Genomic DNA, 22,580 nt, shown 5'->3' with positions numbered 1-22,580 from the left:
ATGTTGCAGCTATATTAGGTTCCTGCAGTCGTCGTAGGTAGTACCGTGATGAGCACTGATGTTTTTTGTATTGACGACTGTAAATTAAGAACGCATATATATTAGGTAGTAGTTTTAATAAATTTTAGAGCCACGATAACTCCTGACGTTGAAAATAACTGAAAAGTATCGCCCATTTGCGTACCGTGGTCAATATGCGTTTCAAGTAGGATGTGGTAGGAGTAACAATATTGGAGACTGTGCTGAAGAAAGATACTACGTACGGCCATGTTATTCAAGGCAGCGAAATCGATCAATCATAAGCTATTTTCGTTAGTTCGAAATCGATAAATCATAAGCCATTTCGTTAGTTCGTGGGCGCTGGACTTACCAATTACCGGTTCGATCTCCTCCTCTTAGTCTTCGAATCACCGAGGGCGATTTGAATGTCGTATTTTGGGCAGCGATTGTATTCGTGCTCTAGTTGCGCATAGAATTCTTCTTTATCGTCATCGGTGATAAATAACGTTTCCGTTGAAGAAAAAGACAATTTTCGGATGGCGATAGAAAAGACTACAAAATATAATTTAATGAGACAAATTATCCATAAAACATAATGTTTTTGACTATGTTTCAAAAATGTTTCGAAGCCGTATCGGGCGACCTTTCGGCAGTTAGCTGAAACTTTCGTCATTTTTGTAAAAAACATACATGTTGGCATGTTTTTCAATTCTTTCTAAGCTTTATTTATTAGTTCCTTCTCCGTTTTTGCCACGAAATTGTAGGAGTAGACCCTTCGCTTCAGGATTGTCCAGGGTTTACGTGTCTAGATTGCACGCAGCTGGGGGACGCTCAGAGGGTTAGCGAATTTCGGAACAACATCTATCTTCAAACGGTTCATCTCCTCCAGCGACTTCTTCGCGCAATGGGCGGAGGCCAGATTCGGCCAAAAAAAACGTCCTCGTCCGGATTATATTTTTGGATCAAAGAGGCAATTTCCTACCGGCACTTTGTGCTGTCGATGTTGATCGGTTGCTAGAACACTGTTACTACCCTGGTCACACTTTTAGCAAATCTGTTCGAAAACACGACACTTCTGTGCAACTTCTTCTTCAACAGTCTATATAGTTTTTATAAAGTTGGTCCGTGCAGATCAGTACAATGACGCGTCCGACAAGCGCGCTAAGTTCTCTTCCAAATAAATATACCAATATTTCGCACGATAAACGGCCACAATAGCGTGATCAATGCATGTCTGAGGGGAGCACGAAAACGGGAATTGTCATCTAGGCTAGCGAGCAATAGAAAGTGCAGCAAACGTTTTCATATTTCACAGTCATCACAAAATCTCTATTCGTTATTCTTGTTATCGCTATCGTCACATATTCACGCAACAATAAGTATCGATCCAAAATGCTTCATTTTAAATCCAGATACTATTTGTTTGCAAATTATAAAAGGTTACGCAATGTGGTGCCAATACGTCGTAGTTCGAGCAATGAAATATTTTTAGTGATCGTTTTCGTGATTGTTTTGATTGATCATTTTGCTGACATACACTCTGATAAAATTACTGTACATATCTTGTATTCTTTTCGTGGGTATTTCAAATATATTTTTCAAAAAAAAAGAACGTAACTCGCCAGGTTAACTATCCTTCTGTCTTGATTCTTATTTGAGCCGAGTGTGTCCGAGTGTGTATTGAGAGTGCTGTTTGATTATAGTCACGTTTGCATCTCATGATCGTTTGTGACTTGCATTTGATCACACGATGTCCGTTGTAGTCATTAGGTGTGTTACTTGCAACGTTACGCTCGTCCCGTATATCGAGTTTTATTGCGAGAAATTTAAAAATATTGTGATAGAAACCAAAGGTTATCTACGATTCAAGTGGTAGTTCGAGTGAATGGAAAGACTTCAAAAGCAAAGCGTATTTTCTATGGCCAATCGGGTGAGCAAGACTATCGTGTAAGATAACTGTGATATTGCATTTGGTTATAAACCTATACGGTTGCGTTATAAATATCATATTTGACAAAATAATAATAAGAAACGGGTAGATTTTCTTATACATCTAAGTTAACAACTGATGGATGTGCATTTATGATTCGTTGCCAACATTGCTTTAGACTGGGATGAAGCAAAACTAGGCGCCGGTCCATTCTGTCCCGAAACAAGATTTGAACCGTGAATTTGAAATTTACTTTTTATGATCTGCTGTTTCTTAGTTGATTAGTACACCTGTTGTTTACTTTGCTAGAATGGGTGTGTATCATCATTGTGTGTTAAGCCATGATTTGAAGTCTGTGTTTTTGTTACAGGTTGATAATACAAAGAAATATTCCTGCTTGTGACTTTACAATTACATGTCCTAATGAAGAATAATCGTTCATTAAAGTAATGATTACACCTGAATTATAGAACAAAATGAACATTTTTACCCCGACGTACAAATATTACTTCTAAGTGTAAATAATTCATTCTAAATTGAACATATTTGTTTCTCTTCAGTTTATTCATACCATTAAACTTTCACAGGAAAGGAAAATGTACAATAAAATAAACAAAAGTGCTTTTTTCGTGATAATGCCTCATAAGAGCACAATTTACATACCTCCGTGAGGCAAACATTCGTACGAATTGAAAATCTTATCACTAATTTAACTTGAATTTTAAAACTCATCAACGTATTTCACCTTCATTCAATCTTATATGTTATATTGAACATAAATAATTACACAACTCACTTCTCCCGTGATTTCAATCCATTTTTTTTGGTTTTGTGGATCACTAAATCATCGCTTTAAACGTTTAGATACTGTAACCACAGAAATGAGAGATAAATCTGCGACAGATATGCCACGAAAGGTTACATCGAAGACAAATTATGTCGACGACCTTTCACTCGACTGACCAGATTGCAGATCTTCAGCGCAGGTCCAAGTTTTAAACCCATGTACTTCATCAAGGTGTCTATATTGAGCCACAGCAGTGCGGTACCATCGATTTCCTACGGAGAACAGAAAAGTTAGAGGCAAATCCTGTTGCGAATCATCGACACGTTTCCTACATGTTCTCTGAACAAATCCGCATGTACAGCCAGAGCCGGATCCTGCACGGCAATAAACTGTATCACATCCTCGATCGACCAATCGCTAGTTTGTCCCCGAGGCATTTGTGAACTTGTGCTGGGTGCTGACACTTTCGTGTTCGGAATCACGTGTGTTGGTGTGGAGTTCACGGGAGCAGAAGGTGGCATAACCACAGCAGCGGCAGGTACCATTTGAATGGGTGCAATAGAGGTAGCGGATGACGATGAGGCAGATTGTACAGGAGCGGCCAGCGGGATACTCGGTTGAACTTGGTGGCACGGAACCACCGTGTTAGCGACAGGTGCGGGAGCTACATTGGCTGTCGGCGGTATATGGGCGGGTATCTGCGAAGGTGATGCAGCGGAACCAGACACTGTGACCAGAGAGGACGCTGCGACCGCTACGGCAGCTGCTGCAGCAGCTTCAGCCACCGAGCACTCCACTTCCATCTTCACTGGAGTGCTGGGAGGAGTAACTGGCGGCGCTGGGCTCGCAACTACCACTGTAGATGATGGCGTCGGGTGAACTATACAGAATATGTAAAAATAGACGACGATTTAGCGGAATATATGATATTACCTGTTGTTAGAAACTTACCAATACTCACAGCCGCCGTAGCTGGTGGCGTTGGAGAGGATGAGCTTGGTTCATTGTTTGTTGTTGAGGTTGCCGTCTCTTGCTCCACTGCTTTTCGTTTGGGTGAAGGACTTCGGGGACATTCCTGTTGCGATTCCCGCGTTGTGGCTGCTGCCTTCGGCGAGGATGCCGTCGTTGGGGGTGGACTCGCACTTCTGACGGTCGGTTCGCTTTTGATTGGTCTTTTGAGCGGAGGGGATTGCACCATACAAGCGTCGCACTGCTCTGGACCAGGATCCAATGTGATCAAATGCTTACATGCTCTACATGCTGTGCATAAGGTCTCGAGAAACTCCGACAAGCCACTGTTTCCTTTTTGTCGGATATACGCGGGAATTTTCACAGTAAAATTTTTCCCCGCAGCTGTCACGATATGGACATCACCTTCAAGACCAAACAGCAGCGGAGAAAGTTGCGAATGATCCTTGGAAGCAGCTAATACTTCTTGAAGGCAAAGTTTCGCCAAGGTTTGATGATTTGGTGCAGTAACCATTGAGGGGAGCTTAGAGCTATTGATGAAAGGACCACCTTTACAACGGCTATGGAAATGTGCCGTCACCGGAGAAGCCGGTGTCATTGAATCCGGCTCCGAAATCATAGCAAACGTGGAACGAGAAGTTTTCGATCGGGTGCCACTTCCGTCCATCTTGTTTTTCTGTCCGGGAGGTTGCATAGGATGGCAACTTTTTGCACACCATCCGACCGGGAAAATATCTCGAGAATCGTAACGACACCAGTAGTCAAAAGCACCTCGCCAACCATCGAATGTAACATGGATTTGATCCTCTTTGACCGCATCGACTGTTGCACAGCATATCAGTTGCGGATTCTTCTTGTCAACCGCCTCCAGCTTTTGTCCGACCTGTGTATTACAGAATAACCAATTAATATTACATGTTTCTGAACGAAATATTTATCCGAGTCACCTGAAACAAATTGCACTTGGGCGTGGCAGGTTCCGGCATAAAAATATGGGCCGGTGCCATCTGAGCTCCGTTCAAAGTCTTCAACAGAAACGTTGGCCAACTGCTCGCATTCATGCGAAACCCAAGCGGAGGTTGCAACATCTCACCCGTTTGCTCGCAGTGACCGATGGGATGGATTTCATTGGAATCTACTAGTCGCCAGAAATCGTTCTTATTGTCACTGCCATCCAGCCGCAGCCGTAGTCGAGACCCGAGGACACCCACCACACTTGCTATGCAGGTCGAGGTGACATTCCGAGGATCCAGCGCCTCCAGCTTCATACCGATCTTGTACTCATTTTTGGGTGGCACCAGTGCCTGTTTGAAGCACTCGGCCGGAGCGGGTACACTTCCCGATTCCCGCAGGTACTCGGTCCAGTCGAACACGTGAAAGCTCTCGTACTGAAAGGGGCCGCCCGTAACGATTGTGGTGGTTACCTATGGGATGAGTAGCGGAAGATATTTTAATTAATTATTTTTGTATCCTCCTTGTAGTTAAATTTCGTAAACATTTATCAGGACGACAAAGTAACAGATATTCCGGTTGTGCGATTCCCAGATAAGCTAGTTTCTACTTAAAATCCCTTGAAACGATGTTGTAACTTTCTTTTTCTATTTATGGTGACTTTTAACCCTTTTGGCTGGTTCCAATTTTATATCCACAGTTTTGTTCCACAATATTTCGCCATCTTTATAAAATTAAAGAAACCTCTATGGAAGTAACATACTCATGCGAGAGAAAAATATGAGAAAGAATTAATTTAAAAATGATTCAACCACATGTTTGCTTCCTCGTTGAAAACTGTTGCGAGTCATACTTGTGGGATAAGAGGTTACTTGGTAGCAGCTCATAATACAGAACCCATTCCAAATCCCACCAGAAATAAAGTATGATTTTTCCCGAATTTTGGTCTCCTTTCACTTACGCCAAATTTTTTGCCGCTTAACATTGTTGATCATTTATCCATTTTCATTACAAGTCACGATTTTCTTCAAAAGATCATCTTCGTTTCGTTAATGAAGCGATTCTCAGATGAAGATGCAATCTATTAAAGATTTTTTTGTGTTAAATTGTGTGGAACCCTCACATTGTAACGATGTACGTAACCAAGCTTTACGGGCAGGGTGGCCACCCAATTTCAATTTTAGAATTCCCGCATGTTTCCCGCATGTTTTAACGAAATTCACGTCTCCCAGAAATGATATTTAATAATACTGTGTCGTTTTGTTTGGTAAAAATTTATTTTGAAACCCGAATGTTTTTTACTTTATGTTTCCATGTTTTCTTTATGTTCCAACATGCTACAAAAAATTGGACGGTGTGTATCTCGGCAACAGATTTTTGCTTGAATATTGGATTCAGGAGATACGGACGGAATTGTTTCTGGAATATATGTATCTGGGACCTGAATCGCTTTCAAACGTATCAGATGCACCCCACTCCGAATTCAAAAAGTTTCATTTATTAGAGTAACTGACCAAAACTTCATTGACTACATCCAAACATATTCCGAGCATTTTCCGGATACCTTCTATGATCAGTTCCTGAGTTGACCCTAAATTCCATAATAAAATTACACAGAAAATCTACCTTGTTAGAAAAACCCTGAATAAAAATGCTTAGCAGTAATAGGAGCATATGAGACGAGATGAAACAAATAACACGAAGTAAGTAGCATTTTTAATGACCCAGAATCTGACTCCTTTTTCTTTAAAATGCGTCCAATTTTTATCCCAGAGCCTTGATTTATTTTAAGGACATGTTTCGAGCCGTATGCTGGATCTACATTTCAACTATCAGCTACTATTTTTCAATGATACGAATATTTCTATTGGATGCCATAAGAAAACCATGAGAGAAAAGAAGTTGAATTAAACGTATTATGTTTATTGAGCGTTATTACAAATCCAGTTCAACTTTCAAAACTTTTTGAGCATTTAATTTTCTCTACCATCAAGACTGCATCTTTCTGGGTGTAAACCAACATCTTTGAGTTTCTAGCCTCGTTCGTGCTTTTCAAAGATAATCCTCTCTCTTCAATGATGCATTGCCATGCGATAGGTTCAGAACTTTTTTTCACAAATGATGTCGAAATTGGAAGCTCCTTCTGCGACTGAGTGATAATTTCCATCCAAGAGTTATGCAATCTTTGATCTTTTATTGATATGCAGATGATACAGCAGAAGACGTTGGACACAATTGTCCACACTCATTCTTCCTTTTATCTGCACAAACGCCGGGCGAATCTTGTTTATCGACGAATTCTTCCAAGCCTAACTCCGTCCGTTTCTTCGCTATATCCGGAAAATTTAAAATCACATCCGGGTTAATACACGTTAGGTAACGAGTGCGATATGTCAAAGGGGATTGTATGAACAATTTCTTTAACAGTCCACAGTAGAACTCACGATAGCTGGTACAAAATATTAGGACACCTTCATCGGAAATTTTGCGGAATTCCTTGCTTGTTGATTGCGGGTTTCGTTGCAAATCCAATTTTAATACTTCCAGGTAGCAGTAGAATGGTTTCTGTGAGGTGATTTAGATTTCACTTCAGTCGTTCGGATTTCATATTTTTTTTTTCCATAACAGGTCTCACAAGTCCCGTTAGGTCATCGAAAAGGAAAGGAACCATCGGTGCCTCTGTCTGACATTCACGCAAAACCTATTTAACCCTTTCCCGTACAACATCGAGTCTCACTCGTGGGTACTTGCATAACATAGGGCGCTAGAGCGCTCAGCAGAGTAGTGAAATCACTTGATGTGTGACGTATTAAATAATACGGGAAGGGGTTAACTGTCGATGCTGCCGTAACACAAAAAATCAATTTTAGTTCCAGCAGCCTATATTACATAGCATGTGCGACAATCTCGTATATCTTTGACCGGAAAACTAATGCAAAACTCCGTTCAAAGTTTGGATACCTTTCCTCGAGCTTATTCTTCTCTTGTTTCCACACCTCGCCGACAGGATTTTTTGAAAAACAAAGATTCACACTGCTTATGGCGGGTTTACATTAGGGAGATCTATAGCACGTGAAAATAGGTGTAAACGGGTGAGAATAAATATGATACACTTATTCGAGGTATATATAAATTGAATAAATTCAGCATATGTAAACGCTTGTGAATTTCTCACTGGTGAGAAATCACTAAAGTTGGATGCAGTTCTACTTCAGGTGAATAAGTTCACCGAAGATATGAATATTTTCATTATAGAAGTTCACGCTAGTGTAAACGGTTGATGCGATTTCTATAAATCTCATCATATTTCTTCACATGAATATAGCCCTAGTCTAAACCCACCCTTAGAAAGTCGTAATGCGCTAAAACACATGCAGTAACTTATTAGAGAGCCGAAAAAAAACACTGCGCAAAAAAAGTCCCGACTTCGTGAAACAATTCCCGACTTTTCCGCATTTTTCCCGATGTATTTTGATTCTCGACTTTTTCCCGCATTTCCCGAATGGGTGGCCACCCTGGTAATACTACTATGAGACGGCGAAATTCCTCTGGGAAGAAGAGGATATCCTGCAGGATTGTTTGGCAAATTTGTGGAAGATTACTAAATTACTGCTGTAATGCAAAACACCACATTTGTAAAGTTGAACGATTTTCATTCTATATAAATAGGGGAACTCAGAGTAAAACCGACACCCCCTGATTTTTTCAGTTAAAAGCATTTTTTTGCGAATTTTCCGATGTCCCCTGTATACACTTGTCATTTCTTACGTTTCGAGTCACCCAACAGCAGCGCAAGTTGTTGTGCTTTCAAAACAAACAACCGGTCAGCCAACAGGGACAGTCCGTGTAGAATTTCGCTAGTGAAATTTAGGTTTTTTAGTCGGAAAATTTGTGAAAATTCGTACCATTTATGAGCCTTATTCATCTTACATCATTGTTCAATGTATTTTGTGAGACAGCAGATGGTTTGTTGGCTTATCGATGACTGACATGTAAAATTTGCTCTCTTGTTATGTTTGGAAAACAAAACGGAAGAGCTGGATTGATATTCAGCTGAAAACAGCCAGAACCAACATTGAGTAGGGCATGTCAACAAAAAGGGATCATCGGCCACATCTCCAATGGATGTACACCAAACTGAGACCAACACTTTTTACTCCGGACAAGCAGCAGGAGTTTGTCCGTCACCTGTTCGATCTTGAGAACCGTTTCTATTAAATCCTCTGGCCTTTGATTCGGCAAAAAAAAGTGAAACACCTATTCAATAAGAAAAATATAATCGTTGGCTGAGATTTCTAGACCGGAATCCGAACCATTCGTTCCGCCAACCTGGAACTACATCAGCAGCGAGAGCTACCTAAACCAGCAACAGCTTTTGTTTGCAATCGAAATACATTAATTTTATTTGCTTCTTTATTATTCAAAATCATTGCAATCCAATAACGTATCATTTGCCCCCTGCCCCCTGCCCCCTTTAAAGTGTCTACATAGTATATGGATAGCCTTTTAGTACTTAGAAATTACCGATTTTACCCCGACAGGGTGTCGATCTTACCCGTACTCCCATTTATTTCACCTAAAAAACAATTTTTTTTTGTGTTCTGTCAGAATTCAAGTACAATCCAAAAAATGATGACTTAACACTGTGGAATGGTTTATGCAAAAATCAAGAGTGGTTTTGTAACGATTTGAAGTCGTAGGGTGTCGGTTTTACACTGATTTCTCCGACAGAAATCCAACGGATGCTTGGATGGAATCCTCCGTACCTCTCACGCTAAAGATCATGAGTTCAATTCTTACTTTGGAATGAAATTAAAGCCGTGGTCCGAGTGACGAACCAGTCGAAAAATTAAGATACTTCATAAGCGCAATGGTACATGCATCCACTGTTTCGATAGCAGGTGAATGAAATCGAAATATGTATGTTCATTCGGTTAAATTTATTTTGATTGTTTCGGGACGTTTAGAAATAGACTGAGTAAGTGTGAAACTCATTATAATCTATTATAAACATTTCATGAAATTGGTCCGTATGCTCGGTTTAATGAACAACGTAACACACCTGATATACCAGAGGATCTGTCATAGCTGGAATCGTCTGGTTACATTTTTTTTAAATGAACCTGTCGCGTAAGACTTAAACAAAATTCATACTCTCCTTCAACAGCAATCTGGAGTATACAAAATCAAATCAGTTCGTCCTCAGTCAGTAGTCAGTGAATTTCTACGCAACCAAGACCCTTCATCATTGAGTCAATTGTAGAAACAAACATTTCGTACACAGCATTACATTTGAAAAGAAAAGTCAACCTTACCGGACTGATTCTAGCGGAACTCGATTCCCGACCAGGGGAATTGTTCCCATTGCTTCTCCGACCATGGTTTGTGGTATTATTGTTAGCACCATTGCCGCTGCCACCATTACTGTTATTATTGTTGTTGTTATTATTATTGTTGTTAATCTTCGAACTGGCACACGAGTTCGCTGTTGTGGATGCGCCTGTTCCATCGGCCGATTGCCCTGCGGATGCGCCGCTGGCCAACGCTTTCTTCTGATGCTTTTTCATACAGAATGTCGAGCAATAGTTGGGTTTTGGTGCGTTAGCTCGTATCACATTATCGCACTGGATGCAGGCGCCTTTACTATATGCTTTGCGAAACTCGAGTATACAGGTCTCCGAGCAGAATTCCTTCTTTCCGTTCTGGGTCGGCAGGATGTACTTGAGGGGGGTTTTATTTTCACCGCACCAGATGCAGGAACTGTTGCTACTGGGGGTCGTCCCGTTACTCCCCGCCGAACTACCGGCGGACAACTTGCGGGGAGTCCTTCCCGACCCGGAAATGCTGCTATTGCTGCTCCGTCGTTCGGTATTATCCGTACCGTTGTTGCCGCTACTGCTGCTGATGTTGTTGCTATTACTGCCTGGAGACGAGCTTCCAGATGCGGACATCACAGAATATCCTCTGAGTCAGCCAGTTGTCAACCCACTTATTTTGCACTCAACTCCCTCTACTGCTTCCCGATACTTTACCACCTTATCGCTGAAATGTCAAAAACACGTCCCAAAACAGATTGATTCTAGTTCTTCTGGCAAATTCCAATTGATGTTTCCTTCTTTTTTCTCTCATTCACCCGCGGGAATCGATTTCTTGCCACTTTTTTCTGCTTATTATCCCCTCGCGTCATTGCCTGCACAGGCACACAGTTTGCTACCAACTCGATAATTGCTGGCTTCTTCACATCGCGCCGATAGTGTTCGAACTTTTTCTCACGCAAAAAACCGACAAATGATTAGGTGCCGCATCAAATGTTTCGCTAAAATTTACACACGAATGCCAATATATTGAGGCATATTTTATCGGTGAAAATTGAATAAATTCACCTTTTCTTCCGCTCTTCTTTTCTGGCCACTGATGACACTCCATTCGAATAAAAGACGCGTTTGTCAAAATTTTTATTTTTCTACGCTCTCACTTTGGCTACCACTGTTAGCAAGCGAACTCTCGTCTGCTATTCCTTTTTCTCACAACACGTTACTATAGTTATCTCGTTCACTCATTTTACGACGTTGCGTTTTGACTTTTGTGGGTTTACCTTTTCGGCCGATTATATTGTTCGAAATTCGAATGTTTGTTTTTCATGGATGATTCAGGTAATATTTCAAGCGTCAAGCGTCAGGACTCACGAATTTGGAAGAAATTATGATGCAATATTTCAAAAGAGTACGTTCAATGCTCAAAGTGAATCTAATGCTGTACACCATCTGGCGTTGAGGAGAATGTATAATTTGTTACGATTTTGAAGGTGGCTTCATAATGCCTCTCTCATAGAACTCTTGATCCTTATTGACGAAAAACTCTAGTAATCGATTTTCACAATCTTCTCTTGATCTCAATTTATTATTACCCAGGAAGTTTTCCAATGCGAGAAAAATCGCTTGTAATCGCTTAGTTCCATGGCCGGACTATATGGTGGATGCATTAAACCATCCCAACCAAGCTCCCGGAGCTTCTGCCTTGTGTGGTCTTGCATTGTTCTAATGGAACACAACATCTCCTGTGTCAACACCTAAATTGTAATGACAATTAAGTACCTAACTTTCGTTCGATTTTTGACGATTTTATAATTCAATAATATATGAAAATCTTCTACCATGTTTTTATCAGTTGGTGTGGTTCATGAGCGCAAGAAGAAAGTGAAACAGATACCTTATCAGAAATATATTTTTCGACTATCTCGAAAATCTCCAATACTATACCGATTGGTTCAGGCCGTACGATAGATTCCACAACAGGAAGACGTTTTACACCTCTTCGTTGATTAATAGTTGCCAAACAGGACTTTCAACTGGTGAAAATGCAGCCCATTAATAACCTGCGCTGTTGTGATTTGGAAAAACGATACTAATTTCGCGCAAGGAATCGTGAAATATATTATCGATTAGTTTTATAATAGAGGAGCTCTTTTTGTTGCTCATTGAAAACCTTCGCTGTGGCGGTTTGAAAAATATATATTATACTAACATCTCTAACTCCTCTTTCTCTTTCCTTTCCTTTAAGCACGTTTACCAAGTGCTTTGATTCGGTTTGTTCATGCTACCCACCACCAACCGACTATGGCGCTGCGCACAGTACAACTGTAACCATGTACAGCGGTAAAATAGGTCGGTACAGGTACAGCGATTGTACTGAGTTGCTTGCATGGTTCTAGCGCTGTACATGGTGACAAACATACAATTTTCGAAGTACAACGCTAGTACAGTTGTATGTCTGTTATAAGTATAACTCAGTTTGGAAACATATTTGTTGTGTTTGATAGTTTAAACGCTAAATAAAAACCTTTTTTATTGAAATATTGGTGAAAATAGAATGCAATAAATTTGAATTTCTGATTGTCAGTTTGACATGCGGTACAATGTACAACCAACGTATGTGTGTCATGCTATCGTGGTACCTGTACAACGCTGTACACGTACAACGCTAGTACAGTTGTATGTCTGTCCATGGTATAACACTTACGTTGAGATGGCGAGGTTCTTCTAGGATCCATAGTGCTATCGAAGAACATCATGGCAGTGTCCCACCAGCAAAACCTTGACAGGGAACCGAACATTGTAATATGGATGCGGATGATTTTTATTCTGATTAGGCTAAAATCAGGAAAAATTAAGATTTTTTTTCGGAAAAAATAGGCAAAAACAAGTCCTTGTCAAGATATCAGGGAACGTTCCCAAAAATCTAGAAAATCATGAAAAATCAGGAAGATTGGCATCACTGTCTACAGCTATTACAGTAAGTTACATTTAACGCGACATTTAGCTAATTGGACATACCTGAAATTGGATTGGACACGTTGAATTGAACATTTTTAACCTCTAATTGGACATTTTTGTAATCATCGAGTTCGGAGACCAAAGTATGGCCCACATTGAAAGTCGTCAACAGATGCGACACTGTCTTTGCGAATGTCCAATTACAGATCAAAATCACCTCCAATGCAAAACTGAGCGGTGCCTCGGCATGTTGTACTTTGATTTTCAAAATTCAAACGCAAGCGACATATCAAAGGTATATCGCCAATTAAAAAGTGAATACAGATAATTTGTTTACTGCAACTTTCATTTTTTTCTTACATTTAGGAAAAACAGGTCACGTTTTTATGAAATAAAGTTAACGTTAATAACTATTTTCGCTGCAAACGGATTTTAACGATTTGCATACCAATCGAATCGGAAATTTTCTAAGATTTGTTTTATACGCTAGACGTATTCGCAAATAATATCCAAAATGATAAACCAACAAATTACAAAAAAAAAAAGGATTGCGGAGTCCTACGTCCTAGGCAGTCGTGTCTCGGATACAACCCCTCGAATTTTTGACTATTATCTGACAAAAATATCTTATGATATTTGCTTGCAGCTGTCTTCATCTCGGTGTTATTTTACTCGTAAAATTAAATTATACTGACGATTGTAGTGAAAACAACATCAAGCGTAATACATTGAGGGACTAAGTGTGTTAAATTTCGCTATTAAACAAATAATTCCCATACAAATATCGTTATGCATCACATTGTTGGACACTGCGCTCCCTAGTTGTGAGTGGCTGCATGAGCAATACGATGTTAAACCAGTGGCTCCATCTCGTTACACCTTGATGTCACGTTGGAGCTTTATCGTAATGTTCGCCCGCAACTATTAGTCCGATGTTGCACGTCAATCGGGAGCTGCGATTCAAACATCTCTCTCGATGCGCGTTTGGACAGTTTCACCGATTGAGTACCGAAACAACAGATATCCACACGAAAGACTGGTGTCTATGTTGGGTGCAAGTGTTGCTGCCGGAAAATCCTCGGTTTCGAGGCTGCCGCGCCGACTGGATGGAGGGTGGAAAATCGTTTATAAAAGGGTATACACGCTGGTGAGTTTTATGATTTGGTGGAAGGACGTCGTTGAAATAACACTTGTTGAATACTGTGGGAAAAGCGCCAGTGAGTGTTAACAGTGAGCCTAAACGCGGCAATTGGGGTGTTTTCGAACGGCTAAGGATTGTTAGAGAAGTGCTGTTGCATTATTTCAAATTTTCAAGTTCTGTTCATATGATGTTTTAAAGAGATGGGTGTTTATCGAGTGGTTAATTTGGAATCACTAGGATAAGGGCAACGAAATCAGGCATAACGAAAGCCAGTTAGTAGTCAGACTGCAGTGCAACGGAGTGAAAGTATTCCGTGAAGCAAACAAAATCTAATGCTATAATTATCGAGATTCGATGGAAACATTTCAGGCGTGCAAAAGGGATGGTCCTTGATTACAATTGGAAGTGAGACAGTTTCTAAATGGACCAACAAAAAACGACTCATAGTTTGGATGCTCTGTCATTAAAATAACGATTTGTTCAGTTTAAAAAGTTGGAATAGTTTAGCGCACAGTGGGGAATCCGGTCTGTGTGAATCCTTGAGAGGGACCAGTCGCTGTGCAGTTAAATTAGCTTCAGCAGCGTGCGGGTGTTGTTAGCAACCGAAAGTTTGTTCATTCGATAAACGGCATTGCCCGAATCACTGTGATCCAAGCTAGGAAAGTGTGTAGAAAAGAACTAGTGAAGATAAAAAACAACTTTTTTCCGGTGGTGGATAAGTATCTAGCTGGAATTAGATATTCTTCGTCCTAGGACTTTCGTAATCAACATAAATTAATGTGAGTAGATAGATATGATTGCAATATTGAGCTTGTTTGTGACGAGGATTACCAACACTGTTTCTAGATTGATGCTGTTTAGCGGGAATGTCTTGCATAAAAAATGAGCACCTGATGAGGAAAGCTACAAAAGTTTCGGGGTACGGGAAATGGTCATGATGATGAAATATGTCCGTGCTTCTATATATCGCTGAAGAGAAAGTTTAGATAAAATGTTGTTTATTTGTTTCATAGTGCCATTTATTCATTCGGATGAATACTTAGAATTTTATATCAATTGAATGATCTCATTTGAAATGTTTTTTAAGAATAAACCATTTTTTTCGTTACGCAAACAATAGAAAAAAAAATATAGAAGCTGTGAAAGCTCTCAACGTCTAGTGGTTGTTCCATCTCATGTTAGGGGCTGTCCACATACCACGTGAACAGAAAAAGCATGATTTTAGACACCCCCCTCCTCCTTCGTCGACAAGCGTGTTCGACGATTCCTTATACCCCTCCCCCTGTTGTCCACGTGGACATTCATCCGGTTTTGCGGAAAAAATGAAGAAATACAATTTTTTTCGTTTAAATTTCATTTCAAGTTTGTTTCTATTTTCTATTCCATATGTTTATTGATTAAAATTATAGCCTTACCAATGGTAACGATTTGTCTTGCATTCTTCGATTTTTTTCAACATTGTCCGGGAACTCATTATTTTCTTCCGAATTCCATTTACGTTATCTCGATATCCATTTTAAAATATCGATTGTGAGCTTATTCTCGAGCATTTTTATTGAAGCTGGCTGGCTGTTTGAGTTTTCAAAAATCAGACAATGAAATCAAGCACTTTGTTTGAAAATAGAATTTTCTCGTCTAAACATCAATGACTTTCGCTTTTAGAGGTTCGGTAGTGCCTGATGGCTATAATGAACCTAGTAAAAACAAAACATCTGCAGTATCATCGTGATCGATGATTCCGTTGACCTATAACCCATAATTGTTAAATTATGCTAAATATTGTCTTGAAAAATTCGTGCTGATTCTAAGGAAAAACCCAAAAGCATATTTTTGTAGACATACATCTTTCCGATCATATATGCACCATTTTATCTTGAATATTTCAGCATCTTTCATGCAACTTGAGAATTCCATCCTCTCAGAACTTATGCTATGCAGTAAGTTTAAGTTCTTACAAGAATCTTAACAGTTAATAATCTGGTGTGTAATGCGGGTGGAGTTTTAAAAGTGCCCTAGAAGAGTTCTGGATCGTTGATTTTTATACGTTCAGCTACCAGCAATACTTGTTGGAATTCATCGAAACTAGTTGCTGGGTAGAAGCTCATGATACAGATTTTATTCCAGTCCTACCAGACCCAGCCATAACTTTCTTTAAGCGAAAACCTGCTTTGGGTTTCCATTCCATTCTTTACTGATTCAGAATCTGTTCGATTTGTTTGTTTCAGATAACCAGAAGGGCTGGAATCGTGTACGCCATTGCACAACTTTTTTTTGAACCCCCTCACTTAATCAGCTTCTAATTATGGATATATTTTTATCCGTTCAATTTTTGTTTTATTGTTGAAAGATAGATAAACAAATAGTGATATAATGGATGGTAAAAATATTCTTTGTATTACTTTTTCGGATCTCGAAAAAACATCCGAAATTCGTGTCTCTATCCCCCTTAATCTGATCGAGTCAAATCCTATCGGATTGTGCAAATGTTGCAACCTTTAAACGCAGAATGCAAAAGTTTATTTCGTTCGGAACGCGATATGTCAAGTCCGATCGGGTTCCGTAATATGGGTTAATATGTAGTGCATGCATTGTTGCAGGCATTTTTTTCGTGATGTTTCGTTTCTCATGAAAGGTCATTTTCGACATCTGTAGCGAATCTACTAATTCATGTGCATCAAGGGATAATCTTTTCTTTTAATTAATCAGCAGTTGCAGCATGAACTTTCCAGACAACTCAAAAGAAGTGTATTACAAAAATTACCAGACATCAATGAAGAGCAACATCATTGCAAGAAATAGATCTCCAGAGATACGGCCCGTACACTTATGGAAGAATTTGTTGTTCGTTCGTTCAGAAATCCTTGAGAGTTGTCGAAAAAAAACCCAACCAGTTTTGTCATCAAGAGCAAAAGCTGAATTCAACCCGCACTTAAGTCGTGATTTCTAAAACTACAAAAAATCCAACATTCTTTGTGTTATTGGGTGTATTTATCCTGACGGATTTAATGGCCCTCTATTACCGATTGGAATAAATTGATGGATCCGAGTTCATGTGCGTTACCTTCAGAATATACATTTCAGGAAAGAGGTTCAGTCATATGAAAAAGTATGGATGTGTGACCGACAGGGCTTGGAAATATTGAGCTAACACTTGTAATACTAACCTCGAGCCAACCGCGAGTAATCGGTTACATATTACTAACATAGTTGTAAGACAAAAATTGTCAAAATATTGGACTCCCGGCCCCGTCAGGCTAACACCACATGTGCCTTAATAAAAAATATATTTTGGAAAAAAAAAACAGATCTCATTCAAGTTTGACTATTAACTTGAATGTTTTACTTTAATAAAAACTTAGCGTGCCCACGTGGACATTATCAAAACCCCCTCCCCCCTCACCGTGGACATACGTGGACATTTTCGTAACCCCTACCCCCCTAAAGTTGTCCACGTGGTATGTGGACAGCCCCTTAGTTGTTTGGAGAATTAATCGATACTTTTTTCGTTCTCAGTCATCAGGCCGAAACGTGGAAGAGAGACTACACTATGCACGTACATTAGTGTGATTTGAGAGAGATAACAAAAATAGACAAAGTTCTTTCGAAAAAATATTCATCACAAATTGTCTGGGAATATCATATTATGTTTTGGCTGCTCAGAAAACACAACAGTAGTATCAAACTCAAATAAAAAACACTGATCGAATCAATAAAAAATAAAAAAAAACACTGCTAAAAATAAATTGAGCTTTGACGAATCCTCAAATCCAATCCCCCTTGAATTTGTTGAGCAAAATTCGGGAGAAATTGTTTCACATGTATTTGCTAAATCGAACAGTCTAATTCAGTCTAGCTTAATAACTTTTTTGTTGCTCTTTTCTCTTCGAGAGTCTAAGTTGTTGAAATTTCAATTATATTTTCACTCGGAACTTTCAGAAGGTTTTCAAGTCGCCGTTTCCTAAATGTTCTCTAAAATAACTAATTAGTTTTCTGATTTTGTTTTGTACTTTTTCTATCAGTATTCTAAGTACACACAAACCGTCGTATATCAAAGTGTGTATATAGTTTAGAATCGTGGATTCTTTGTCTTATGTATGTGTATTTCAAGAAGAAGAGTTGATTTAAGCATTTAAGCATAGATGAGCGAATTGATAACTTTTTCTTGACTTTGGTAAATTGTCTAATGGAGAATTTTATAAAAGTTGTGAGAATTACATTGATTTATGTATATTCCGCTAATGTTTGATGAGTTCAAAAAATATATGCAAAATGTCTAATTAAAATTTTGAAATATAAGTTGTTCGGTGATGCTCTTTTGATGAAATTATGTTACAGAGGGTGGCCAAACTAATATACGTAAACCAAAAATTGAAATAATTAAATAGTCAAATTTGAAATGAAAATAATAATACATATATATCTTGCTTATCATAATTTTGATCACGTTATCGTGAAAAGGTATAAATTTTCTTGGAAAACATAGATTTATTTTTATGTATTTCCCTATTTTTTTTAAATAAAAATCTGTATTTTAGTGCGTTGGATGACGGTGGGATCAGAATTCACCAAATGTATCCTGCAATATTTTCAACGTTTCGGCATAAGGAATTTTGTTTGCATCACAAGACGGCTCACAATATCTTTGATCAATAGAATTATCCAGATCAAAAGCCGCAGAGCAAAAAAAAGTTCTTGTTTTTAACGAGGCCGTAAACAAACTAAATGACAGATCACACTCAAAATTGACAGACCACCGAGAGTAGTACCAACTTAAAAAATAATAAAATTACAAATTCTTGATACATATTTGCCAGAATATACTTGCAAACTTTGATACTTTTTTAAGTCTGGTACCTGGTACCACCCTTCTTGGATTTAGTCACCCTCACATTTAATATTTTTAATATTTTTATAGAATTGATCTCAGATTTTAGGACTTCCTAAACGTTTCCAAGAAATTTGAGTCGGGTGAGTTTCTAGATCAGTCAAAATATTGAATATCCTCTGCTCCTGAAAATTTGATTTAGATTGATCTTGGTGACAAGGAGCAGAGTCATTCATAAATATATAGTTGTTATTTGGGAACCATTCTGCTGCATCTGAAGCCATGTATTTCTCCATTTTTTTTAATTTTCAGCCATTCCATACCAAACCGATGCAGTGGTTCTTAGATTTCTATGAAAAGCGGTAGTTTTGTTCTTTATCGCAAAACATTAGATCCGCATTTTTTAATTTTTTTTTATTAGGGTGCCCATTTCCATTTTAGGGTGGTCCGAAAAATATTTCTTTTCACTTTTCTCCAAACATGACTTTTTTAAAATATTCATAACTTTTGAACCACAGATGATGGGCATATCGAATTAAAGCCAATGAAATGCTAGGCATTCATAAAAAAATATTGAACTTGCAAAAGCAATGGATTTTATTTTCGTAATTATTGATTGTACTCGTTTTTTTTCTTGTTTTCATGACTTTGGGCTAGAGGACGCTATATTTTTTTATATTTTTTCTGGAAAGCTGAGGATTTTCTACATAACACATCTCGATTTTTCGTTTTTGAGATATGATTTTTCAAAGTTAACCGGTGGTTCGAAAGATCATTATTTCCCTCTTTATCCAAAAATGACTTTTCGCAAAAACTCATAACATTTAAACTACGGAACCGAGCTAGCCTTCTTTGAAAAAATATCACACTTGTGGGAAGATTTGATTCTAGTTGCACAGATCTAGTCTAGTCATATAAGAATTTTGAACGAAGACATGTTTTAATGTTAAATTTGCAAAATAATAACTCAAAAACAAAGAAAATAGCACCTCTGATATTAAGATATGTTATGTAAAAAATCCTCAGCTTTCCAGAAAAGATATATAAAAAATGTAACGCCCTCCATTTTTTACCGAGAAAACTATGAAAAACAAACTCAATCAATAATTACGTCATATTTACCAACGAAAATTGACTTATAAGCATCAATTTGATATGTCGATCATCTGAATCGGTTTAGTAGTTCAAAAGTTATGATTTTTTGTAGTGGAATTGTTTTTTCAAACCAACTCAAAAACGAAAAAAATAGCAACTTCAGTATCGAGTATCGAACAACATTCAATCCCAATCCCGACACACACATATACACAAACATCTCGATACAAGAATGAAAGGAATGGAAGATATTTCAAAACAGCAGTGTCATCATGTTCAGCGTATTGATTTTCATGTCGTTGCATGTCCGAATTACGGCGTTGAATGCGAAAGACTGAGTTAACACTTTTATGTGAGAGGAACTGAATAATCGTTTCTCAATCATTTACATTTCAGTTGCCCTCCGAAAGACGCTGACATACACGTGATACACGAATGCAGCGTTCGTTCTATAGGTAATGAGAGAGGAAATATTGCCATTGAGGCACCGCCATTTCTCGATAGATTGCAGAGATATTTGCATCAATCGAAGTAATGTAGCGATAATGATGTGACATGTCAACAAAGTGAGACATAAAATGCGTGACGCTATCATACTGAAATGTCTTCACATATTTCATGATGTCTTTAAAATGTGTTCACAAAATCAAATGTCTTCACAGTAAGTCAAATATCTTCAAACAGACATGTCTTCAAACCTCGCATCTCTGGTAAAAAGATTCATGTCAGGGGGAGTAGAAGTGTGGATTGAAGTCAGGTTGAATGAAGAGGCAGATTTGTATTCATTAGTTACGTCAATTAGAATAAGTATTGACTAGAATAGTTCATCAAGATTTCGGGCCCTGGTTAGAACTCAATTTTCAATTTGCAAATCAATTTCCATGCACTAAATTTCATTTCACGCAATATTTCCATAATTACTTTTTCTGGTTTTCGGCCGTTTTCAGTGACCATGTAACTCCTCTGATTTTCTCAAAACTTTGATCAATGTGGATAGAAATCGACTGAACATATCAGTTAGAATTTTGTTTTTGGGGGTACAGACTAGGCTAAATCTGCTAACAAATTTCACATTCCGCTAACACTGCAAAACACAGTTTTCGAATTTTATGGGAAACGACTAGCTATCGATTTTTGGGTGATCATAATTTCATGATTCAAGACTCAAGAGTAATTCTACGTTCAACCAAAGTTATCTCTGTAGTAGAGGGTTTTACTCGAACGTTCTATGGAGCAAATGATAGCAGAATAAATGGGAGGATTGGATTCGTCATTGGTCTGGTTACGGAAATATTGTCATAGTCCAAAAATGCTTGAAAAACGATTTTTCTTCCCCGCCTTTTTTATCCATTACACAGACACACATCAAAGCTAGAGCAAGAGTAAATAGCTATATCAAAATATAATAAAAACAAATAGCTAGCGCTAAAGCAAATATGTAATTTAAAGATTTCAATGTTAGAAAGCTGCTGCTTTAAAATTATGTTACAGCCTTTCGAAAATTAATAAAATTTATCCATGTTGCAATTTGTTCCTGTTATTTTTTTGTGGAATGTAATTCTTGTTATTCCTACAGTACAGCTGAGATTTCGAGCTAAGGATATTGAGTGGTAGTCAAAATTTTGATCCCTTTCGTTTTTGTTTGAAGGTTCTTTTTCTTTTCCTTCTTATATGAACCTAAACCTTCCGGTATGATACATCACGGAATATTCAGGTGGAAAATAACGGTACCTTTGAAATTTGATTTGTTTGGGTAGATACCAGATTATAACCTTTATCAAACAACAAATAGTGGAAATTACTAATACCTTGAATTTAATAGTTTCACTTACCGTTGCGCTTAGACAATGTTTTGGCGTGTGATTCTAAATTCCTAGGATCCACAATTACAAACTGATGTTTCTACTTTTCATTCAAGCGCTTCAAAGTTTTCCGTGGAGATTCGAGTCGTATTGCGTTCGGAGTTTTCTGTTCGTATTTTGTATGGCGGATCATTAGGGGAACTGGGGAGAATGTGATCACCCTAAGGAACATGTCCATTTCCTGTGTCCACATACCACTAAAATTCTCGTTCTTCGAAGAATATTGTAGCTCAACTTATTGTAGTTCAATTAGAAAATTAGAAAAAATTTAGAAAAAAAAATTAGAAAAAAAAATGAAAAATCGAACAATTTTTAGTGAGGATGTAAAGAGGTCACCTGTGGGAGGTAAAGTGATCACTCGCACATATCACGCTAGAAAGTATAGATTTATGCGTATGTTCTCGGCCAAATTTGTTTAAATCATAATTGAATTTTTTTCATACGTCGAAATACATAACGTTTTTCATTATGAGGTTTGGTTTTGGTTGGGCTGGGTCAAAACATGGTCAAAACCACAAACCAAACTCCTATAGGAGCAGAAGGCGATAAGGTTTATCAGCTTTTGAAGACAGAACATTGGCAGTAGTAATCCTCCACTGACCACTTTGCCCCCCAAGCAACGAAATGCGAAATACGCGAAATAATCGCTGAAATTGAACAAAACAAAACACCCACCTCTCCTAGAATAAGTGAACAGTTGTCCGAACTGTTGATTTGTCGAAAATGTCAGGTCAAATGAACTGAATT

At 38.3% G+C, this 22,580-nt stretch overlaps 2 protein-coding genes across 2 annotated transcripts in view; one reads left to right on the top strand and one right to left on the bottom strand.

The window, feature by feature from the left end:
- Positions 1-2,466: 2,466 nt before the first annotated feature.
- Positions 2,467-11,178, bottom strand: LOC129778595 (polycomb protein Scm). The gene is made up of 6 exons (XM_055785586.1): positions 11,021-11,178; positions 9,953-10,953; positions 4,634-5,110; positions 3,669-4,569; positions 3,050-3,597; positions 2,467-2,989 (listed from the first exon to the last, which is right to left on the bottom strand). Exons 2-6 carry the CDS (start codon positions 10,586-10,588, stop codon positions 2,849-2,851), a joined length of 2,703 nt encoding a protein of 900 aa, XP_055641561.1. The 5' UTR covers positions 10,589-10,953; positions 11,021-11,178; the 3' UTR covers positions 2,467-2,848.
- Positions 11,179-14,059: 2,881 nt separating this feature from the next.
- LOC129777414 (uncharacterized) overlaps positions 14,060-22,580 on the top strand; it is a 116,065-nt gene continuing 107,544 nt past the window's right edge. Inside the window, exon 1 of the mRNA XM_055783667.1 lies at positions 14,060-14,830. The gene's annotated coding sequence lies outside the window, so the exon portion shown is untranslated. The remainder of the gene's footprint in view (positions 14,831-22,580) is intronic.

The sequence above is a fragment of the Toxorhynchites rutilus genome, chromosome 3 (genome assembly GCF_029784135.1).
Source record: "Toxorhynchites rutilus septentrionalis strain SRP chromosome 3, ASM2978413v1, whole genome shotgun sequence".
Taxonomy (NCBI): Eukaryota; Metazoa; Arthropoda; class Insecta; order Diptera; family Culicidae; genus Toxorhynchites; species Toxorhynchites rutilus.
The sequence above is the reverse complement of the archived record's forward strand: the minus strand, read 5'-3'. Positions and strand labels throughout refer to the sequence as shown.